General features: G+C 53.1%; 1 protein-coding gene across 2 annotated transcripts in view; it reads left to right on the top strand.

Annotated features, from left to right (window-relative positions):
- GRIK5 (glutamate ionotropic receptor kainate type subunit 5) overlaps positions 1-20,267 on the top strand; it is a 62,388-nt gene extending 42,121 nt beyond the window's left edge. For both annotated transcript variants that reach the window (XM_070450777.1, XM_070450778.1), the window contains exons 14-20: positions 51-160; positions 559-732; positions 10,986-11,151; positions 11,696-11,921; positions 14,507-14,635; positions 14,738-14,859; positions 19,269-20,267. In XM_070450777.1, the coding sequence (XP_070306878.1) occupies positions 51-160; positions 559-732; positions 10,986-11,151; positions 11,696-11,921; positions 14,507-14,635; positions 14,738-14,859; positions 19,269-19,691 (1,350 nt within the window). In that variant the 3' untranslated portion in view covers positions 19,692-20,267. The remainder of the gene's footprint in view (positions 1-50; positions 161-558; positions 733-10,985; positions 11,152-11,695; positions 11,922-14,506; positions 14,636-14,737; positions 14,860-19,268) is intronic.
- The last annotated feature ends 3,242 nt before the right edge of the window (positions 20,268-23,509 follow it).

Genomic DNA, 23,509 nt, shown 5'->3' with positions numbered 1-23,509 from the left:
TTGGGAGGGGTTGGCAGGGGGGACTCTGCTCTCACTCCCTCTCCCACCAGGGCCGCAAGCCTGGCTACTTTTCCTTCCTGGACCCTTTCTCTCCGGCTGTGTGGCTCTTCATGCTTCTTGCCTATCTGGCCGTCAGTTGCGTGCTGTTCCTGGCCGCCAGGTAAGTCCACTACCTGCTGCCTGGGAGGGAGGGGGCGGGGAGGAGGCAGGAGCCGGGGTCTCCGCGGCTGCCCTTTCTGTCTGTCCTGATTGTCTCGGCCTCCATTCGGAGTCTTGGGTTCCCTGCAGCCGCCCTCCTTTCTCCCTTTCTGGCCCGGTCTCTGTGTTTCCTCCCTGTGTCTCTGACTTTGGCTCCGGGATCCTCTGCAGGCCTGTCCCCTTCTCGTTCTTCTGTCCCCTTCCTCTCTGGCCTGCTCTGTCTCTGTCTGTGTGCGTGTCTCCCTGTCCATCTGTGTCTCTCTGCCTCTCCACGTGTGTCCTCCCATCTCTTCTGATCACGGTGGCCCTCTTTCTCTCCTGTTTTCTCTCTTTCTTCCCACCCACTGTGTCTCTCCACAGGCTGAGCCCCTACGAGTGGTACAACCCGCACCCGTGCCTGCGGGCGCGCCCCCACATCCTGGAGAACCAGTACACGCTGGGCAACAGCCTCTGGTTCCCCGTGGGGGGCTTCATGCAGCAGGGCTCGGAGATCATGCCCCGGGCGCTGTCCACGCGCTGCGTCAGCGGAGTCTGGTGAGAGGCTGTCTGCCCGTCCCAACCGGGGTTGGTAGGGTGTGGGGGGGACCCTCCTGAGACCTGGGCCCATTCCTGTTCCCCACGCCAGCCATGTGACGGGATGCAGGGTAGGGGGAGCTGAGCCCCAGCTCTGCCTCTCACGGGCTGTACCCTCTCTGTGCCTCAGTCTCCTCATCTGAGAAATGGGAGTGAAAATGCCCACGTCTCAGGTTGAAAGGATCCATGGAGGTGATGATGGGAAAGAGCTTCTGCTGACCGGAGGGGTTATAATCAGGACAGCAAGGGCATTGTAGTCGCTGTCTGAGACATTGCCTCAGGCAAACAGAGACTAGAATCCTTGAGCCACGACAGCCTTCACTGTCCGCAGGCCAAGGCTGAGGCCCAGTCAGAGACAGCTGCTCCCTCAGAGCCCCGTGGGGACCCAGTACCTTGAACAGAACTTACTTTGCCCCCGAGACAAGCTCTGAGAAGCTTCATGCCTGAGAGAGCAGACATTGACGACCAGTGGTGTCTTGCTCATAGCTTTACATTTTTTGAATTGGTTGGCATTTAAAAATTGGGCAAATTCACTTACAAATTCAGATTTCTTTCTTTCTAAACGAAAAATAGAAAAATATTTAATTAAATTGGTTTATTTGTTGGCCACGTGGCGTGTAGAATCTTAATTCCCCAGATTCTATAGGGATCGAAGCCATGCCCCCTGCACTGGGAGCTCGGATGTTCTTAACCACTGGACTATCAGGGTATTCCCAGACTTCTTTCTTTTTCTGTTTTGTTTTGGCTATGCCACATGACTTGCGGGAATGTTTCCCAAGCAGGGATTGAACCCAGGGCCTCGGCAGTGAGAGCCCGCTGTCCTAACCACGGGGCCACCAGGGAACTCCCCAAATTCAGATTTCTGACTTTTCTCAAAGATCTGGGAGATCTGGTATTGCTCAGCTGGCATTCCCACTTGGTGGCGATATCTGTTCCATTGGCCGCAGGCCCCTCTGCCTCCTTCGGTCACTTTCTGGCCTTGCTTCCGTAAGCACTCATGTTTGCCACCCTGTCTTTGATTTATTTAGCCCCATGGTATGTGGGACCTTACTTCTCCAACCAGGGATTGAACCTGTGCCCCCTCTATTAGGAGTGCAGAGTCTTAACCACTGGACCACCAGGGAAGTCCCCATCCTGTCTTTTAAATAGAAGATGGGCTTGGTTGCAGCTCATGTAACTCTTCTAAGCTCCTTTTCCTCCTTGGAACCACAGAAAGCCAAGGAGCATGCCTAGAACAAGGAACATGCTCGCAGTTTTATGGATTGGAAGACAGAGACCCAGAGAGAGGAAGTGGCTTGCTAGAGAGAATGCATTTGGCTAGAGGCAGGGCGGGGCTGAGCCAGCTTCCCACCCCAGTGCCCCCCACCCCCCAGTCCCTGGGTGCTGCCGGAGCCTGGCTCTGCTCCCCAGGCCCTTGGTGACCTCTCCAGGGCAACCCAAGGCGTCGGGCCCCGTCCCTGTCAGTTACAGTCAGTGCATCAATAGTCATTCAGCACAAAGTGCTTCTGAGCCCTTTGCATGTGCCACGTACTCAGGTGAGAAATTAAGAGGAGAAGGAGCTGAGAATAAATGAGTAAACAGATAAATAAACACAAGGGCGTCATATTTTATGCCAGGAATGTATCCCAATGATATTGTCTGATTCAAAACTTGTTCATTCAAGACCAACCATAATGGTGGCAGGTTTTTCTCTCAACTAGGTGCAACTAACTACCATCTGGCAGTTATTTACAATTTGCTTGGCCCACTGGCTTTGAAACTTCTGAATCTTAATGATTTCTTTTAAACCTTTTGGAATTGGCATCACTTCAGGAGTTACACCCTGCCTTCCTTTCCTGTTGCTATTGCAACAAATTACCACAAATTTAGTGATTTAAAAACAATGTAAATTTATTCTCTTACAGCTCTGGAGGTCAGATGTGCAAGATAGATATCACTGGGCTAAAGTCAAGGTGTTGGCAGGGCCAATTCTGAAGCCTCTAGGGGAGAATCCATTTCCTTGCCTTTTCCAGCTTTTAGAAGCTGCCTGCATTCCTGGGCTCCTGGCCCCTTTCACCAGCTTCAGAGCCAGCAGCACAGCATCTTCAAATCTCTCTGTGACTCTGACCTCCTTCTTCCCCTTATAAGGACCCTTTTGATTCCATGGGCCCACCTGGATACTCCAGGTCAATATCTCAATCTCAGGATGCTTAACTTTGTTCTATCTTCAAAGATCCTTTTTAAGAAAAAAAAAAATATTTATTTATTTGGCTGCACTGGGTCTTAGTTCCGGCACTCAGAATCTTTGATCTTCATTGTGACATGCAGGGTCTTTAGCTGCAGCATGCTAACTCCTAGTTACGGCATATGGAATCTAGCTTCCTGACCAAGGACCGAATCTGGGCCCCCTGCACGGGGAGTGCAGAGTCTTAGCCACTGAACCACCAGGGAAGTCCCGTGTAAAGAGCCTCTTACTCTGTGAAGGAACATACAAGTTCCAGGGATGTTCATGTAGACAGACGTCTTAGGGGCAAGGCTTTCTTCTGCCTACCACACATCCTAAGTGAATTTTATTAGCATTTTAAATATAACGATGTATCAGAAGTACATAGGCTGAGCTGTTGAAGAACCAACAGGGTTCAGTGAAAGAACAGTGGAGAATGAAGGTGCTTAGGAAAGCACCTCTGAGGAGGTGACATCTAGGCTGAGCCCTAAAGGTGCAGACAGAGGCAGGCCTGCCAAGGAGAGGGAGGCGCCTCCCAGCCGGGCGGGAGCGGGCGGCGTGTGTGAGGAGGTGGCTGCAGGGCAGGCAGGGACCCGCCGTGACGAATCTGGCCGAGTCCCCGGGTCAGGTGGGGGACCAGTGACCACCTCTCTGTAGCCCATCCTTTCTGCTCCTCAGTCAGGGACCGTCCTCCGCAGCTGGGTGTTCTATGCCCCTGGGATGTGATTGCCACAGGAGCAGCAGCAGCCCACCCAGAGCCCGCCTCTTGGGTCCCTCGTCTCCTGTTCACCCGGGCCACAGCCTCCTGCAGCCACACCCAAGGGCACATCATCATTTGGGACACTTCTGCCTTGATTCTTTATCATTTTTGGCCATGCCCCGTGACCTGTGAGGTCTTAGTTCCCCAAACAGGGATTGAACTCGCATCCCTTGCACTGGAATCCCCAAGTCTTAACCACTGGACCAGCAGGGAGGCCCCATTTCTGCTTTGAAAATCAGTATTTCCGAGTTCAGACTCTGACCCCAGCCCTGTCCCTCCTGGGCTCCCCCAGTCACTTCCTTGAAGTCGGTCCTTAGACCTGCTTTGCCATTGTCAGCTTCTCAGGCCGGGTCACCCTCTCCTCACGCCCTCCTGGTAAAGACAGCCCCCAGACCTCAGGTCTCGTTCTGCTCCCTTCCCCACACTCCACCAGAGTCACATAGGCCCCCTTTATTGATATGGCCAGCACAGCCTGTTAACCATCCTCTTTCTAGAAACTCTTTGCTCCTAGGCTGCTGTGTCTTCCTGGCTCCCTCCTACCTCTTTGGATCCTCTCTTCCATTTCAACATGGCTTTCTTTGGCCCTTGCTCTCTCTCACTCCACACCAGTGAGTCTTCAGTGCTCACAGACTCAATGCGCTCTTGAAACATACACACACACACACACACACACACACACACACACACTACTTTATTTATTTGTTTATTTTGATCACGCCACACAGTGTGTGGGATCTCAATCCCTGACCGGGGATTGAATGCAGGCCACAGCAGTGAAAATGCAGACTCCTAACCACTAGCGTGTGCACGTGCTAAGTTACTTCAGTCCTGTCTGACTCTTTGTGACCCTGTGGATTGTAGCCCATCAGGCTCCTCTGTCCATGGGATTCTCCAGGCAAGAATACTGGAATGGGTTTCCATGCCATTCTCCAGGGAATCTTCCCAACCCAGGGATCAAACCCATGTCTCTTAAGTCTCCTGCATTGGCAGGTGGGTTCTTTACCACTAGTGCCACCGGGGAAGCCCCCCTAACCACTAGACCACTAGGGAACTCCTTCAATGCCTTCTTTAAAAAAAAATGATTTTATTTATTTGCGGTTGTGCTGGGTCTTCGTTGCTGCGTGGCCTTTCCTCTGGTTGTGGCGAGTGGAGGCTACTCTCTAGCTGAAGTGTACAAGCTTCGCATTGCAGTGGCCTCTCTTGTTGCGGAGCCCGGGCCCTAGGGCGCTTGGGCTTCAGTTGTTGCAGCTCATAGGCTCTGCAGCACAGGATCAATAGTTGTGGTACACAAGCTCAGTTGCTCTGTGGCATGTGGGGTCTTCCCGAATCAGGGATCAAACTCATGTCTTCTGCATGGGCAGGCAGATTCTTTACCACTTAGCCACCAAGGAGCCCAGTGCCCTGTTTTTTTTTAACAAATATTTGGTAACATCTCTTTTCTGCCCTAATGAAATTCAAAGGTTTCAAATACATCAGCCTACACACATGATTCAGAACAAATCAATATAATGCCCTGATTTCAATACAAAGGAGAAAAGGGGAAGTGATTGATGATAAAACAGTAGGAGAGCAATACCTAAATGCTTGGGCGGGACTGTGCTCCAAGACAGATTGCAGTGGTCAGGTAGTGGATACCATTGCAATTATGAGAAGACAGGCCGTTTAATAGAATGATGTCAACACCTGAGGCGTGAGCTTTGAAATCATTGGCAGATAAGTATATCTGTACAAATACAAATCACCATGAATGTGAGACTCATCAACGCAGCTGGTCCAAATGTCTTCACATAGTGACTCAAATACCACAAGCAGGGCTGGCTGCTGTCAGAGACGCAGTTTCCCCAAATCGTGAACAGTTCTTGGCAAGGTTTCAAACAAAACAACATCCAGCTTTGTTCCTCAATCTAAACAATAGGTACCTTTCTAGAAATGTTGGTTTCTATTCTAGCCATGCCAAAAATATTTTTGTTTTTATGTCCGTGCATGCTCAGTCATGTCCAACTCTTTGCAACCCCAAGGCCCGTCGCCCACCAGGCTTCTCTGTCCATGGGATTCTCCAGGCAGGAATACTGGGGTGGGTTGCCATTTCATTCTCCAGGAGATCTTCTTGACCCAGGTATCAAATCTGAGTCTCCTGTGTTGGCAAGCAGATTCTTAACCACTAGCGCCACCTGGGAAGCCCTGGTTTTTATGTATCAAGGAGTTAAGGGTCAGATAATCATGTATGGGATTTTCCATGTTTAGACTGGGCTGCCTGGTCAACACCTGTCCCCACCCACTGACATCAGGACCCCACACAATCACTTTGGTCACCAGAGTGCCCCATACCTCACCAAGCACTTTCCTTAAACAACCCCGGGGCCACTCCCTGCCCAGGAACCACCACTCTGTATACCCCTGGCTTCCCTTCCCAAGTCCTCAACTGCAGATCCCTTCATGAGCCCAACAGGCATCCTCAAGCTCAGCTTGCCCAAAACGGAGCTCAAGTCCTTACTCCCAAATTGGTCCCCAGGCTCAGTCTTGGTGAATGGTCCCATCACCCCCACCATTGCCACCACCCGTCTGCCATGCTGTCCCTGGGGTCTCGGGGGTACCTGGGGTGTACCAGGCACTGAATAGTTTCGTCTTGAGTGAATGACAGCATTGACCCGTGGGGTAGGTTTGAAGAGACTTCCAGAGAGCTTATGGCAGACCCTGGAACTTTGTGTGAGTTAAGTTTGGGTTGCTTTTGGAAAAGGCGTATTATTCATCCGTTTATCCTACACTCCACCCGCATCCCAGCGCCTAGCACAGGAGTGTGCATGCATGCTCAGCAGAGGACAGCTGCTCTTTTCATCATTATCCGCTGGAGGAGGGGGTGGTCTGGAAGGACCTCTCGGCATCTTTCCTGACTTCAGGCCCCACAGATCTGTATCTGTACTTCGGCAGGGAGCCTAGCCCCTCTCATCTGCCTGGGGGGAGGACCGAGGGCCAGGCCAAGACAGGTGACTGCCTTTGGGTCTAGAGCCAGGCCAGTGGGTACTTCTTTTCCCAAGTCCGTCCTGAGTCACCAGGACCACAGAAGCACACACGTGCATGGCACTTGGCCTGTGTTGTAACTCAGTCTTAGCACAGCCCTGTGAGGAGCAGCCTACAATCATCATCATCATTATTACTGTTATTATAAATGCTGTGATTTTGGCCACACTCTGAGGCTCATGGGATCTTAGTTCCTCCACCAGGGACTGAACCCACCCACTTGATATTGAAAGCACAGAGTCCTAACCACTGGCCTGTGAGGGAATTCCTATGGGGGCCTACGATTATATTTAACCTCACGGGTGAATCTGTGGTCTCACAGCTCATCAGTGATGGAGCCAAGATTTGGGGATTTTCCAGGGACCTTGATTTCTACTCTATTTCCACTGTGGTCAGTGAATATTCTCTGTAGGATTTTAATCCTTTGTCATTTATTGAGACTTGTTTTATGACTCTGCATAGAGTCTATCCTGGTAAATGTTCTACATGCACTGGCATAGAATGTGTGTTTTGCTGTCGGTGGGTGCAGTGTTTTGTAAATGGCAATTAGGACCAGTAGGTTACTCTTGTCTTCATGTCTTCTATATGCTTACTGACTTTCTGTTTACTGATTCTATCAATTACTGAGAGAAGAGTGTTGAGATCACTACTTGTAATTGTGGAGAAACTTTAAGTTTCTCTTTTCAGTTCTATCAGGTTTTGCTTCATGAATTTTGAAGCCGTATAATTAGGTGCATCAATGTTTGGGACTGTTGTGTCCTTTTGATGAACTGACCCCTTTGCTATTATGTAGCTCAGTTGGTAAAGAATCTGCCTGCAATGCAGGAGACCTGGGTTCGATTCCTGGGTTGGGAAGATCCGCTGGAGAACGGATAGGCTACCCACTCCAGTATTCTTGGGCTTCCCTTGTGGATCAGCTGGTAAAGAACCCACCTGCAATGCAGGAGACCTGGGTTCAATCCCTGGGTTGGGAAGATCCCCTGGAGAAGGGAAAGGCTACCCACTACAGTATTCTGGACTAGAAAATCCCATGGACTATATAGTCCATGGGGTCTCAGAGTCGGACACAACTAAGTCACTTTCACTTTCACTTCCTCTTTATTCCTGATAAATTCCTTGTTTTGGGGTTACCTTTTTTGGTATTCATATAGCCATCCCAGCTTTTTTAAAAAAGTACTTATTTATTTGGCTGCACTGCATCTTAGTTGCAGCATGTGGGATCTAGTTCCCTGATCAGGGATCGAACCAGGGCTCCCTGTTCAATCACTGTAGCACGGAGTCTTAGCCGCTGGACCAACCAGGGCCATCCCCAACTTTTTTAGTGTAGTGTTTCATAGTATGTCTTTTCCCCATCCTTTTTGTTGTCAGCTTACCTATGCTATTATATTTAAAGTGGTTTTCTTATACATAGCACATACTTAGGCCTTGGACCAGGGATTGGCAAACTTTTTTTTAGTATTGGGCCAAATTATAAATATTTCAGTCTTTGCTGGTCATATGGTATCTGTTGCATCTACTTAACCCTGATTGTGGTACAAAAGCAGCCTTGATTGAATGAGTGTGGTTGTGTTCCAATTAAACTTTTTTTTTTGGCTGCACAGCGGGGCATGTGGGATCTTAGTTCCCCAACCAGGGATCCAACCCACTCCCCATTCCCCCCACATTGGAAGCTCAGAGTCCTAACTGCTGGATCACCAGGGAATTCCCCCAATAAAACTTTATGGACATTGACAGTGAAATTTGAATTTTATGTGTCGCATGTCATGAGCTGTTACTCTTCCTTCAGTTTCTTTTTAAGCATTTAAAAATGTGAAAGCCCCTCTTAGCCTGTGGGATGCACAAAAACAGTAAGTCAGATCTGGCCTTTGGGCCATAGTTTGCCAACCCCAGGCTGAGACCATTTACCTGCAGTATAATTATTGGTATTTGTTTGATGTTGTTTAATTGCTAAGTCATTTATTTTTTCGACCCCATGGACTGTAGCCCGCCAGGCTTCTCTGTCCATGGGATTTCCCAGGCAGGAATACTAGAGTGGGTTGCCATTTCCTTCTCCAGGGGATCTTCCTGACCCAGAGATGAAACCTGGGTCTCCATGTCTCCTGCATTGCAGGTGGATTCTTCACCACTGAGCCACCTGGAAAACTCATAAAACCCAGCATTTACTTATAAAAATTAGTTGCATTCATTCAGAAAAAATTCAGACTTTATAAACTTGATGTAAAATGTTACTAGCTATTTCTAAAACAAGAAATAACTAATAACATGTGTGTATCTATGTTTGTCTTACTTGGGGTTTATTGAGATTCTTGGATCTGTAAGCTTATAATTTTCACTAACTTTGAAAAATTTTGGACATTAATTTTTCACATATTTTTTCTGTTACCCCCTTACTCTCTTCTCTCTCTGGGACTCCGGTCACAGATGTAAGACCAGTTGGTATTATTCCTCAGGCCACCAAGGCTCTGTGCTCATTGTCAGTCATTTTTTCCCTCTTTGTGTTTCATTTTTTGTGTTTGTGTGTTTCTTTTGAATAGATTCTTTTGCTGTCTTCAAAATCTGTTTTCTTTTCTGTGCAGTGTTTAATCTGTGTAGATCCTTCCAATAAAAATTTCATTTTAAATGTTGTATATTTCATACACAGATATCTGTTCCTTACTTCCATTTCCCTCTGCAATATGTTCATGTTTTTCTTTACATCCTTGATCATTCTGAATGTCTTTGTGATAGCTGTTTAATGTCCTTGCCTGCTAATTCCATCATCTCTGCCAATTCTAGTTCGGCTTCCATTGAGCAACTTTTTCCTAGTTGTAAGTCACAGTTTCCTGCATGTTTGTTTATCTGGTATTTTTTTATTGGATGACAGACATTGTGGATTTTATGTTGTTTACATGGTTGCATGTATTAAAGAATCTTGGGGTTTGTTTTTTTTTTTTCCTGCAAGACAGTTACTTGTGGATTCTTTTGAGCCTTTTCAGGCCTGTTTTTAAGCTCTTTTAGGGTAGGTCTAGCATAACATATTCTTGGGCTAACTTAACTCTAATTGTAATGTGTTATCCTTTTGGATCTCTACTGAATGTCTTATGCATTCAAAGAAATCTCTCTACTCTGGTTAGAAGGAGCTCAAAACATTCCCATCCCTGTATGAGCCCTGGAAATTGCTCTCCCTTTGAAAGTCGTTCTTATCTAACCCCTTGGAGTTTTATCCAGTGCATACATAGACTGACATTCAGCCAAAGATTCAAAAGAGAAAGCTATGCAGATTACTAGAACTCTGAGCATTCTGCTTCTTCCTCTTGGGCATTCTGTCTCATGAATGCCAGCCATCTTGGCCTTCTTGATCTCTGATCTCCATCTCTACAGCTCAGTGAGTTTGCCAGACTCTGGGTTTTCCTTCCTGGCACAGCCGTCTATAAATTAAGTCCAGCTGGGTAATGGCAAGCAAGTCTTACTTAATTATTCCTCTTTCCTCAGGGATCCTGGTGCTGTGATGCCTGTGGTCCTTTGTCTAAGGTCATTTCCTATACCCTGTCCAGTTTTCTATTAATAGTTCACAGTGAGAGGGTATTTCCAGACCGTCTTATTTTCTTGTGTTTCTGGGAGCAGAAGTCTCTGGAAAGAAAGTGTTAGTCGCTCAGTTGTGTCCAACTCTTTGTGACGCCATGGACTGTAGCCCGCCAGGCTCCTCTGTCCATGGGATTCTCCAGGCAAGAATACTGGAGTAGGTAGCCATTTCCTTCTCCAGGGGATCTTTCCGACCAGGGATTAAATCTGGGTCTCCTGCATTGCAGATGGATTCTTTACTGTTTGAGCTACCAGGAAGTGCCTGGAAGTAATACCTAAACCCAGAGAGGGGACTTCCCTGGTGGTCCAGTGGTTTCAACTCTGTGCTCCCAATGCCGGGGACCCTTGTTCAATCCCTGCTCAGAGAACTAGATCCCACATCCTCCACTAAGACCTGGCGCAGCCAAATAAATAAATAAAAATCTTTTTAAAAATGTAAACCCAGGGATCTGGCTCCAGATTCTATGATCCCAGCCCCTCCCAACTCTTTGTGACGCCATGGACGGTAGCCCACCAGGCTCTTCTGTCCATGGGATTCTGTGACCCCAGTCAGCAGTCAGCCTTCTAGATGCTGGGGTCGCTGAGCCGGAGCACCGCCAGTGGGGTGCATGGCCACGGGGGTGAGGTGGCAGGGGTGGCGCCAGCCCGCAGCTCACCCCTCCCACCCCTCAGGTGGGCCTTCACCTTGATCATCATCTCCTCCTACACGGCCAACCTGGCCGCCTTCCTCACCGTGCAGCGCATGGAGGTGCCCGTGGAGTCGGCCGACGACCTGGCAGACCAGACCAACATCGAGTACGGCACCATCCACGCTGGCTCCACCATGACCTTCTTTCAGGTGGGGCCCCGGGGCTACCCTGGCTTGGTGTGGGTCACCGCCACGCACAGCGGCTCAGGGCAGGGGAGGGCATTGCTCAGAAGGTCCCCGCAGGGCCTGGAGGAGGAGCGCTGTCCTGTGTGGCCTGGATGGAGTCTCTCTGAAGCCAGCTGGGCCCTGGGGACTTAATGGGGGTGCAGCCTCTGCTCCCAGCTTCTCTGGATATACTCTGGGAACACTGGGAAGACAGGCTGGGCGTCAAGATGCACCAAGACCCACGGGTGGGAGAGAGAAAAGGGTTAGAAAACAGGCCATGCCCCCTCTTTCCCATGCCTTCCTTCCTCGGGTTCCTTGCTGGGCTGGTGGGTGTGGGGATGGTTTGGACCTGGCCTTGAGCAATCTGTCTGTCTTGTTTCTCTCTGTCCTTGCCTCTGCCTTCCTTTGATCTCCTCGCTCTCTCCGCTTGAGGGAGACCTCCTGGAGGGCAGAGGACCAGGCTCGGGGGAAAGGCAGGAGTGGGAGGACCCTCAGCCGTCCTCCTCCCCTCTGTGCCCCCTCTGCGCAGAATTCACGGTACCAGACGTACCAGCGGATGTGGAACTACATGCAGTCGAAGCAGCCCAGCGTGTTTGTCAAGAGCACAGAGGAGGGCATCGCCCGCGTCCTCAACTCCCGCTACGCCTTCCTGCTCGAGTCCACCATGAACGAGTACCACCGGCGCCTCAACTGCAACCTCACCCAGATCGGGGGCCTCCTCGACACCAAGGGCTACGGCATCGGCATGCCGCTGGGTATGGCGGCCCTGGGGCCCCGGGCGGCCGGAACCAAGCCGTGTGAGCAGGCCACGGGGTGGGCCAGACCCTCCCTGAGCAGGCTGGGTGTGCTGTGTGTAGGCTTCTGCCTGTGTGACCTGGGGCAGCTGTTGCCACCTTCCTGAGTCTTTGCGCCCTACACCTGGATAAACAGGCCTAGGAGCCATCACTCCAGTCCAGCAGGGCGGCAGGGAGAACTCTGTGAGGCTTGCCACCTTCTCCCGTTGGCCCCAGGGCCCCTCCAGGGGGAGGCTGTGGTTTTGCTGACATTGCATTCTCTGCACCAAACCCACAGCCTGGCTCAGCGCAGGTGCTCTGGAAATGACAGTGGATGTTGTTGGATGGGTGGAAGGGAGGGAGAGAGGGAGGGAGGAAGAATGATGGATGGATCTGCCAGGGAGACCTGGACGTGTTTTTCCAGGGCTGGTGCTGGAAACTCACCACCAGTTGGGTCACCCAATTTTGGCTTTAAGCCTACCTATATCCTGATGATTGCTGCATTACTTACCTGTGACTACATAACAAACGAGCCCAAATCTTAGCAGCCTTGCAATGAGGTCAGTGATGTTATCGGGGAAACCTTGGCACTTGGTGCTCTGAGAGACAGGATCTGGAGTCACACCAACCTGGATTACAATTCCAATTTCCTCCCTGACTCAGGCGACAATGTCATCTGCCTCCTTCAGATAACAAGGGTGGTAACACCTACCTCGGGCTCCCCTGGTGGCTCAGGGGTAAAAAAATCTGCCTGCCAATGCAGGAGATGCGGGTTCAGTCCCTGAGTAGGGAAGATGCCCTGGAGAAGGAAATGGCAACCCGCTCCAGTATTCTTGCCGGGAAAATCCCTCGGACGGGGGAGCCTGGCAGGTTATAGTCTGTGGTGTCGCAAAGGGTCGGACACAACTTAGCAACTGAACAGCAACAGTACATGCCTCACGGGATCACTGTGAGACCTGAATACCTTTCTGTAGACCAGTGGTCTAGCACATAGTAGGTGTCTGCTAAATACCCATCACCACACTTGCCCTAGTTTCTGGCACCTGGAAGATGCTCAAGAATCATCATAGTGGGGACTCCCCTGGTGGTTCAGTGGTTAATACTTCACCTTCCAATGCGGGGCACAGGTTTGATCCCTGGTTGGGAAGCTCAGATGCCTTACAGCCAAAACCCCAAAACATAAAACAGAAGCAACATTGTAACAGATTCAATAAAGACCTTAAAAATGGTCCACAGAAGAAATATTTTTTAAAAAAGAATTATAATTAGTAGAGGGTAGGATGTGGGTGGGACCCAAGGATGGTTTAAGGGAAGGATCTGAGGGCAGGGAGGAAAGAGGTGGTTGAGGTTTGGGGCCAGTCAGAGGAGAGGTGTGGCTGGGGACTCATTCATGTGGCAGGTCTGATGCCCTACTGTGTGATAGGACTGTGCTGGGTACTCAGAGGCCACAGCGGGGAGCTAGCTGCTCAGCCCCCACCTGAGCTGTCTACTGTGGCAAAAAATGGCAGTCACTTAACACATAGCCTTATAAGGTGATGTCATGTGGTCACAACTGCTCTGAAATAAATTAGGGGAAGAGATGGACAGGGAGTGGGGTGCTTGTTGTGTTTTTTTTTTTAATTTGGCTGCACCACGTGGCTTGCCATTTCTTAGTTCACCAACCAGTGACTGAACCCAGGCCCCCCGTAGTGAAAGCACAGCGTCCTAACCACTGGACTGCTGGGGAATTCCCTGGCATTTTAAATAGAGTTAGAGAAGACCCTTCTGAGGCACAGTGTGAGCTGCACCTTGAGTGAAGTAAGGAACACTCCAGGCAGAAGCCAAGGGCCTAAGAGAGCCCCAGGTGGCAGGACCAGTGAATGCAGGATCTTGTTGAACCTGTGAACATTTTTTTTTTTCTAGCTGCAAACAGAAGTCATTGGAGAGTTTTAAGCACTAGAGAGGTGTGATCTATGACTGTGTTTCTGAAATTGTCTCTCTGGCTGCTGTGTTGAGAAGAGCTTCAGTGGGGAGTAAGGGTGGGGGCCACAAGGAGGGGAGTGGTGGTGTTCAGTCGCTCAGTTGTGTCTGACTCTCTGCAATCCCATGACTGCAGCACGCCAGGCTTCACTGTCCTTCACTGTCTCCTGGAGTCTGCTCAAACCCATGTCCATTGAGTTGATGATGCCATCCAACCATCTCATCCTCTGTCGCCCCCTTCTCCTCCTGCCCTCAGTCTTGCTCAGCATCAGGGTCTTTTTCAGTGAGCCGACTCTTCCCATCAGGTGGCCAAAGTATTGGAGCCTCAGCTTCAGCATCAGTCCTTCCAATGACTATTCAGGGTTGATTTCCTTTAGGATTGACTGGTTTGATCTCCTTGCTGTCCAAGGAGGGGGAAATGCTGACAAATGTGACAAGTTGGGGGCTTGGCCCAGGGGTGGTTAAGGGGAGGTGGCGAGCAGTAGTCAGATAGAGAGTGGACAGGGAAGATGCTGGGCATGCGGCAGAGCCGGGAGGAGAGGAGCTGGGCCTTGGCGGGCAGGGCTCCAGGGTCCTGATGACCCGCCCCCGCCGTGTGCCCGGTCCAGGCTCCCCGTTCCGGGATGAGATCACGCTGGCCATCCTTCAGCTTCAGGAGAACAACCGGCTGGAGATCCTGAAGCGCAAGTGGTGGGAGGGGGGCCGCTGCCCCAAGGAGGAGGACCACCGAGCCAAAGGTCAGCCGCCCCCGCATGCCCTGCCCTTCCCGAAGGCCCCTCACTGGCCCCCTCCTCCCCCGCCCTCAAGGCCCGACCCCTGGCTCTCCCCCTCCACCCCAGGCTTGGGCATGGAGAACATCGGGGGCATTTTTGTCGTGCTCATCTGCGGCCTCATCATCGCTGTCTTCGTGGCGGTCATGGAGTTCATATGGTCCACGCGGAGGTCGGCAGAGTCGGAAGAGGTAAGGAGGCTGAGGAAGGGTGTGCGGGGAGAAGTGGGACCCTGGGGGTGGGGGGGGGCCGTGAAGACTGTGGCGTTGGGAGCCATTCCTGGAGGAATGCTGGGGAAGGGGTGGGAGCCAGGGAGGGGAGAGAGATCTTCCAGGGGTCCCAGAGCTCCAGAAAGAGGTGAGAGCAGGGACTTTGCTGGTGGTCCAGTGGTTAGGACTGGTGTTCTCAAGGCAGAGGGTCCCGGTTCAATCCCTGGTCAGGGAACTAAGATCCCACAAGCTGCAGTGCAGCCAATTTAAAAAAAAAAAAGAGAGAGGCGAGGGCAGAAGGAAGATGAGAGAGGGTCCACGGACACGACGAAGGATAGAGGGGGAAGAGGGCACAGGCAGCCGTGAGGATGCGGGGGAAGGAGTGAGGAGGGGCACCGAGAGAAGGCTCCCTGGAGAGAACGAGGTGGTACATAAGGAAGAAATAGCAGCAGAGACAACGGGGCAAGGAGAATGCAGCTGTATGCGGCAGCAAGGAAGCAGGCGTGCTGGCCGCTCTCACGCCCTGTGTGCGCGGGCTGCCCACCCACACTCCACCGCTAACCCCGCTGCCCGCCCCCTCGCTGCTCCTCTGAGATTCCCACCTTCCCCGCCTTCTGCCAGCCTCCAGCCCCTCCTCCCCCTCCTCCCTGTGAGCCCTTGACCTTGCTTCTGCTCGCCTGAGAAAAGCAGAGGAGTCCGAGAGCCTGCCAGCCCTCACCTCCACATGCCGCCACCCGCCTGCCTTCCCCACGCGCCCTTTAGTTATTCCAAATGAGTGTCCACGCTCCTCCTCGTTAACACTCCCTCCACCTGTGCCCTGTTCCCGCCTCCCATCTCGCCTTCCCAAGGACATTCCTCGACCTTCCCTCCTTCCCTCCAGCATCATCAGTTTTCATCTCTCTATCAGATCAAGCCGGGTGGCAGACAGATACACTATCGTTTCTCCCATCTTCAAGGAATCCTCTCTTTCCACCCCGATTCCCCTCCTGGTCACCAGCCCGTTTCTTCCCTTCTGTGGTAGCCTCGACAGGGTGTTTCCAGTTTCTGTCCTTCCATTCATTGTTGGACACACTCCCATCCACCTTCTGTCCCCGCCCCTCTGCCAAAGCCAGTCTCGCCATCCACGACCTTCACATCTGAAATCCAGTGCCTGAGTCTCCAGCCTCATCACGGTGAGGTAGCCCTGGGCTCCCACACAGCTGGTCACCATCTCCTCAGCCCTCTCTGGTCCCTGTTCCTGTGTCATCTTCCTCCTACCTCTCTGACATTCTCCTTGGGGGGCCCTAGGGCTCGGGCCTTGGACTTCTCTTCCTCCCCTTCCTCGGTGATCTCTTCCAGCCAAATGGTTTGCAAGACTGTATGCTGATGACTCCTGCATTATTCATCTTTTGCCACGTAACAAGCTATCCCCCATTTTAGCAACTTCCAACAGCAAACTGATACCAGTTCACAGTTTCCACAGCTCAGGAATCTGGGAGCGGCTCAGCTGGGTGGTCTTGGCAGCTCAGTGTCTCTGCTGAGGTCACGGGCATGATGTCATGGGGAGTTGCTGTTGTCTGGGGGCTTCCCAGGTGGCGCTAGTGGTAAAGAACCTGCCTTCTAATCCAGGATACATAAGAGATGCGGGTTCGATTCCTGGGTCAGGAAGATCCCCTGGAGGAGGTGGCATGGCAACCCACTCCAGTATTCTTGCCTGGAGAATCCCATGAACAGAGGAGCCTGGCGGCTGCAGTCCATAGGCTCACACAGAGTTGGACACGGCTGAAGTGACAGCACACGCTCACAGAGGCCCCACTGGGGCTAGAGGATCTACTTCTAGGATGGCTCCCTGCCTCACAATGTACTTGGGGTTTTAATTTATGGGAGTGACTGGGTGATGACACGGAGAAGCCAGTGCCAGGGAAAGAAGAATTTATTACTTATATCACCTAACAAGATTGCCACCGCCCCCGACCACCAGCACCACTAGTGCCACAGGAAAGCACCAGCTTTGGTCAGGAAGCAGAAGAAGGGAGAGAGAAACCTAGAGCAGAGGCTTTATTGGGAAAGGCAAGACAAGTGGGGAAACTTAGTACTTAGTACTCGGCCATGTGAATGCCGTTAGCAGGTGGGCTAGAGGGGTGGTCTCTACTCATCTGGTACCTGCCCTGGGTTGTTTTAGGGTTTGGTGTGTGAGTCAGATAAAGGGGGAGTATAGATTCAGAACTGGTTGGGTTTTCGTATGAAAGGCAGGTTTCCAACCCTTCGCTGTCCCTAAGAATCGGCTAGCTCTGGGAGGGCGGTCTCTCCCTGGCTAGCAAGATGTTTAAGAAGTCAAAACATCCTGAGATAGAATAAAAATACACTCATTCACATGGCCGCGGGCAGGAGGCCTCAGTTCTTACTCAGCGACTTCTCCATAGGGCTGCTTGAGTGTCCTCAGGCCGTGGCAGCCGACTTGCCCCAGAGCAAGGGCTCCAAGAGAGAGCCGAAATGTCACCGACCTAGCCTTATTCTGTGGATCACACAGGGACCCTCCTACAAAGGCAAAGGGGATTACACAAGGGTGTGAGCATCCCGGGGCAGGATCTTGGAGGCTGACTACCATAGCCCCCAGGTGTGTATCCTTTCCAGGGACCTCACCCTGAACCCACGGTTTGTAAATTCAGCTCCCTGTTCTCCGCCTGGCTGTCCACCAGGCGGTGCGTGACGTCGCGTGGCCAAAACGGAGCTCCTGCCCGCCCATCAGGCAAGGCCGTCGTTCCCCTCCCTCTTTCTCACACCCTCTTCCTGATCTCAGCAAAAACTGTTGGCTCCACCTTTGAAACACACCCAGAATTCAAACTCTTCTCACCTCCTTGGCCACCACAACACCGGTCCAGTCACTACCATCTCTTGCCTGGTGATCAGAGTGGTTCCCTAGGGGGCTCCCTGCTCTTGCCCTTGGCCTCCCTGCAGTCTTCTCAGCACAGCTCCAGAGTGATCTGGTGAAGGCACAGCGGTCCTATGTCTAAAACTCTTCTGACTCAGTTGTTGTTCTGTTGTTGTTCAGTCGCTTAGTCGTGTCCGACTCTTTTCGACCCCATGGACTGCAGCACGCCAGGCTTGCCTGTCCTTCACCATCTCCTGGAGCTTGCTCAAACTCATGTCCATTGAGTCGGTGATGCCATCCAACCATCTCGTCCTCTCTCATCCCCTTCTCCTGCCTTCAGTCTTTCCCAGCATCAGGGTCTTTTCCAGTGAGTCGGCTCATCTGACTTAGAGTGAAAGCCAAATGCTTACCGTGGACTCTGGGCCTTAAACAAGCCAGCCCCCACGGCTCCTCTGACCTCCTCTCCTCCCATGCCCCCTTGCCACCCTGCCCTGGCCACCCTGCCCTGCTCCAGGTTCTTCCAGAACCTCCGCACCTGTATCCAGCTGAAATGTCTGCCCTCCCTCCTACCAGGTCCCATGCAGCTCATCCCCGCCCTGCCTTTGTCTACTTGCAGGTCCTCTTCTCAACGAATCTCCCCTAAGGTCTCATCTCAACATTTAACCTTGCTCCCCACCCACACCCCCCATCTCTTTTCCAAATTTAATTTTTCTCGAAAGCACTCATCACCATCGAACATACTATGTCTTTACGTTTTGTCTCTGCGTGCTGGAAGATAACCTCCAGGAGGGCAGGGGCTCCCATCTGTTCTCTGCTGTGGCCCTAATGCTCCCAGACAGTGCCTGGGACACCGTAGGTGGTCTGCCAGTATGTTGTGAAAGTGTTAGTCACTCAGTTGTGTCCGACTCTTTGCGACCCCATGGGCTGTAGCTTTCCAGGCTCCTCTCTCCATGGGGTTTTCCAGGCAAGAATACTGGAGTAAGTAGCCATTCCCTTCTCCAGGGGATCTTCCCCACCCAGGGATCAAACCTGGGTCTCCTGCTATGCAGGCAGATTGTTTAGCATCTGAGCCACCAGTAGGCAGTCAGTACCGCGCAGAGGAATCAGTGACAGGATGGAGAACAAGTAGGAGGGAAGGAATAGACGCAGTTAGAAACTCTGGAGTGAAAAGACAGGAGTTGAGGGACGGGAAGAGAGGGGCACGGCTCGGAGGTGAAGGGCCGATTTAAGAACAAATCCAGAGAATAAGGGAGAAGGGAAAGAGAAGTGGAGGACAGACAGGGGTTGAGAGGTGAGAAGAAGGAAGAGCACGGGGAGAGAAGGGACCTGCGAGGGAAGAGACTGGGGAGTGAGGAGAGGATGGAAGGAAGGGAGACGATGAGAGCTCAGGTGGGAAAGAGAAAGAGGTGAACACAGCGGTGGGGCGGGGAGAGCAGGAGGATGTGAAGAGCGTTGCCTAGAGGACCAGAAGGGTGGAGAGGGAGGAGGCGCGGCCGCAAGGAGGGCGCAGACCATGACCGCCGCCCCGCGCCGCCCCCAGGTGTCGGTGTGCCAGGAGATGCTGCAGGAGCTGCGGCACGCGGTGTCCTGCCGCAAGACGTCGCGTTCCCGCCGGCGCCGGCGGCCCGGCGGCCCCAGCCGGGCCCTGCTGTCGCTGCGCGCCGTCCGCGAGATGCGCCTTAGCAACGGCAAGCTCTACTCCGCTGGCGCGGATACGGGCAGCGCGCACGGGGGCCCCCAGCGCCTCCTGGACGATCCGGGGCCGCCAGGCGGGGCCCGGCCCGCCGCCCCCACGCCCTGCACCCACGTGCGCGTCTGCCAGGAGTGCCGGCGCATCCAGGCGCTGCGGGCGTCCGGGGCCGGCGCGCCCCCGCGTGGCCTGGGCGCCCCCGCCGAAGCCACCAGCCCGCCCCGGCCCCGGCCCGGCCCCGCCGGCCCCCGCGAGCTGGCCGAGCACGAGTGACCACGGGCGGGCGCCCGGACTGACGCAGGGGCCGGGCCCACCCCAGGCCCCGGTCACCCTCGCTTCCCCAGTGGGCGAGGGACAGGACTTGCGCCCGCCGCGCGCCGGACGCCGCGATTTTGCCTTGGGTTCCCGGTGAAGTCCGAGGCTCGGTTCCAGAGCCCGCCTGCGCCCCCTACTGGACTCGCCGGAGGGAGCCACAGACTCCCTCACGCCGCCCCCGACTGCGGACAAAGAGGAGCGCGGGGACCGAGGACTCCGGGGGCCGGGACTGCCGGGGTCGTTCCCTGAAGCGGAAAGCAGTCCGCGGGGAGAACCCCATCCTGGGACTGCTTAGGCTCCCCAAGACTTGACGCAGCCCTCCCCACTTCTGGAGAAGTGGGAAGCCTCTGGGCAGATGGGTGTCCCCTGGCGCCCCTTGACTCTTCTCTTTCTCTCTTTTTTTTGGGGAGAAACCTCCGAATTTCTATGAGACCCCCACAGGGAAGGGGTCAGTTGGGCCCCCATCCCTCCCCCCTGCCACAGCCCAGTCCCTGTTGGAATAAAAAAAAGAACAAAACCCCAAAGCTGGGGATACGCGGGTCTCATTTCCTGGGGGAGTGAGGGCACCGAAGAGTTGGGCTTCCCCTCCCCACCCCCCAGGGAGACTGTTGAGAACCACAGTCTGGATGGGCACCCATGCACTCTTTCGATTCTCTGCCCTGCCCACAGACAGCAGGTCAGCGCAGGTCCGGGCAGCTGGCCCTTCTCCACTGACCTTCTCCCAGGACAGAAGGAGGCAGCTCTCCCTGGGACAGATGGAGAGGTGCAGGGATCTGGAGAGGCGGAGACACCAGGAAAAGGAGACGTAGAATGACAGAAACCAGATGGGGCTGGGGGAGGGGAGGGCGAGTGAACAGTTCAGTGTGGTGGTGCCCCGGCTAGCCCGGACAGTGACAGGTGTGTGCCTGGGCCAGGGTGATTTGTTGGCTTTGTAATCATGTGCAAGTGTACCTCCCTGAGACCGCCTTCAGTTGTCTGTGACCCTGATCCTGTGTTTCTGCTGAAAACGTTAACTCCCCAGCCCCCAAGAGAAGAAGTGAGAAATCCCAGTGGAGGGGGAGGTAGGGGGGCGGGAGGCCGAAGGGCCTCTGGAGCCGGGGAAAAGGGTGGGTCTGCTTTCTGTCCCCGCCCTCCCCCGCCCCGCTGGAGGTTTCTGTGGAAACTGCCGCTGAGAAAGGACGAGTGAAGGTCACACAGCCGGAGCCAAAACGAGGCCGAGTGGAAGGGGGAGAGGTGGAGAGAAAGAGATGGGACAGGAATGGGGAAGAGACAGAAATGGAGTAGCGATGGGGCGAGATCACGGAGGGGAGCAGAGAGGGATAGGGAAATAGGCCAAAGAGGAAGACACAGGGAGACAAGCCATAATGAGGTGGGAGAAGGGAGACAGAATGGGAGAGAGGAGGGGTGGACAGAGAAAACAGAAGTTAAGAGACCGGGGGAGTTGGGGCTGAAAGAGGCAGAGACTGAAGTGGAGCAGAGAGGGGTGAGAAACAAGCCTTGGGAACCTAGATGCAGACGTTAGGGGGCCCGAGCAGTGGAAATGCCCGAGATCGAGCGAGGGAGAGGAGCGAGGCTGGGCCCCGCCCCTCGGGCAGGCGGCCCAGAGCTCGGGAGCTGTCCGTTCAGCACCGGCCTGGCGCGCAGCATCGCCCTGTCTCCCCGACAGGACCTGCCAGCCTTCGCAGTGCTTGGGCACGCCGCATCCGGGGGACCCCGCCTGGCACACAGCACCCCGTCTCAACCTGGCCTCTTCCGTGTCTCAGACACTTGCCACATGTGTGCCCTTCAGAGGCAGGTGTGGGGCGAGCTTGTGTCTCAGGATGTTTCTTGTTTCCACATCTCTTATAGACTAAATCAATGTCTCTGCCCTTGAGCGGGAATGTCAGTCTGTCAAGGTGATAGAATATGGCTGCAGACATTTTTGGTCTCTCCCATTCTCTGTCCCAATACCAAGCATCAGGTCTCCCACTTCTGAGTCTCCCCCACCTGCATTTCTGCTGTCTCTTCAGTCTTTATCTCTGTCTCCCACAGTTTGCCAAACATGTCCGCCTGGCTCTCTATGTCCCTGTGTCGCTCTGTCATCTTCACTAAGTAATGCAGTTGATCTGTCTCCTCCATCTGTTTCCTCATTTCTGTCTTTGCCAGTCTGTCTGTCTTTGTCCATCTTTCTGTTTTTCCTTTCCTGTTTGCATCTCTCTGGTTCTGAACTCTGTGTCCATTCCTCCCCTTAGTCTTTCCTTCTGTCTCTCTTGCTGAGTTCCCTTGTCCCCGTCCATCCCTGTGACCTTCGTAAATCTTCCTCCTCCCCCACCCAACTTCCGCAAAGCCTCACGCTGGGAATACTATGCACAGTCATCAGTCTCCCCAAACTGAGGAGGGAGTGCATGAGGGGGGACATGAGCCTGTCTGGGGTGCAGTCTCCCCCAGTCCAGCTGGTGAGCAGGAGAGAAGGCCAAAAATCTCCTGGGATTCTGAAACCCCCCAGGCTTCTCCATCCCCCCAATCTCTCTGCCATGGTCCAGGCTCATCCCTGCAGGATCAGGTGGAGAGGAAAAAGATAATATGTTGACAGAGCCTCCCTCCTTCCCTCCCATCCTCCTCCTGGAAGGGGACAGAGTTCTGCAGAGGGGCCAACTACCAGGGCTAGAAGACGTGCCCCCCCCCACCAGTCTCCATGGAGACAGGCCAGATCTGTAAGCCCAGCCTCCTTTGCTGCATATGCTGCCTCCCTGTTACTATGGCAACAAAGGACAGCAGGGAAGGATGGGGACGGGTCAGAGTACAGGATTGGGCTGAGGCTCTGGGTACTGGAGGAATGAAGGAACCCACCTTCCTGCCCCCTTTTACTCTTTGGCCCAGTCTCCCTGTCCTGTGGTTCTGTGGTTTTGAATCTCCCATTTTTTGTGTATCACTCCAGCCTTCAGCCTTTCACACATATCAATGACCTGGTCCTTAACCTTCATGCCCCTTGCCTGTCCCCCACATCTTGACTTCCATAGGTGGGAGGATACCCACATTCTGAAAAAGCTACAGAGACAGGCTCTGCTCTCTCTGCCCTTTCTGCCATTCCCAGAGTCTGGGAGTGTTCCTCATAGAGCCGAGAGGTGGGGGTGGGAGGCTGTAACTCCTCAGGCTCCAGTGGGTGGCCGATGGGGTGTTGTGTATTGTGGCAGGCCTGGGGTGTGGGTGCTCGCTGTGCATCTGTGTGTGTGTGTATCAATATATACCGAGCTGGGATGTGCACAGCGTGGGAGTGTGGGCATTGGGGGTGTTACACTGAAGCTACAATACAACTGTATAAGACAGCACTGCAATACATGATGAGTGTAGTGTGTGAGGTGTGTGGGATGGTGTTGCGTGATCTGTGTCTGTGAATTATTGTGCTGTGCATGAGTCTGTGTGCACCCTTTGTCTGTCATTCACAATTAGCAATACTTTGAAAGTTTTGCATGGAGAGTCTTTGCATATGCCCAGATATATTGGGGAGGAGTGTGTGTGATGTGTGACTACACAGCAGAGTCCACAAAGGTTCAAGTGGTGTCTGGGGCAGTGTGAGGCCTGTGTCTGTTTGACAGTGCTGAGTGTGGATGTGTACTGGGCCCATAGATTATATGTTTGCTGGTCTCTGTGTGAGATGGTTTAAGGCCAGCTATGATGGAGCATGTGACGTGTGTGTCTGTGAGGTGGTGTTTTAAGGGTGTGTGTTCCTCTGCATGGCATTTTATGACTGTGATTCTGTTGTGGTGTGATGGGGTGTGCAGTGTGTGTGTTATGTG

The sequence above is a fragment of the Odocoileus virginianus genome, chromosome 20 (assembly GCF_023699985.2).
Source record: "Odocoileus virginianus isolate 20LAN1187 ecotype Illinois chromosome 20, Ovbor_1.2, whole genome shotgun sequence".
Classification (NCBI taxonomy): Eukaryota; Metazoa; Chordata; class Mammalia; order Artiodactyla; family Cervidae; genus Odocoileus; species Odocoileus virginianus.
Note: the sequence above shows the minus strand (reverse complement) of the source record. Positions and strands in the feature narration are given on the sequence as shown.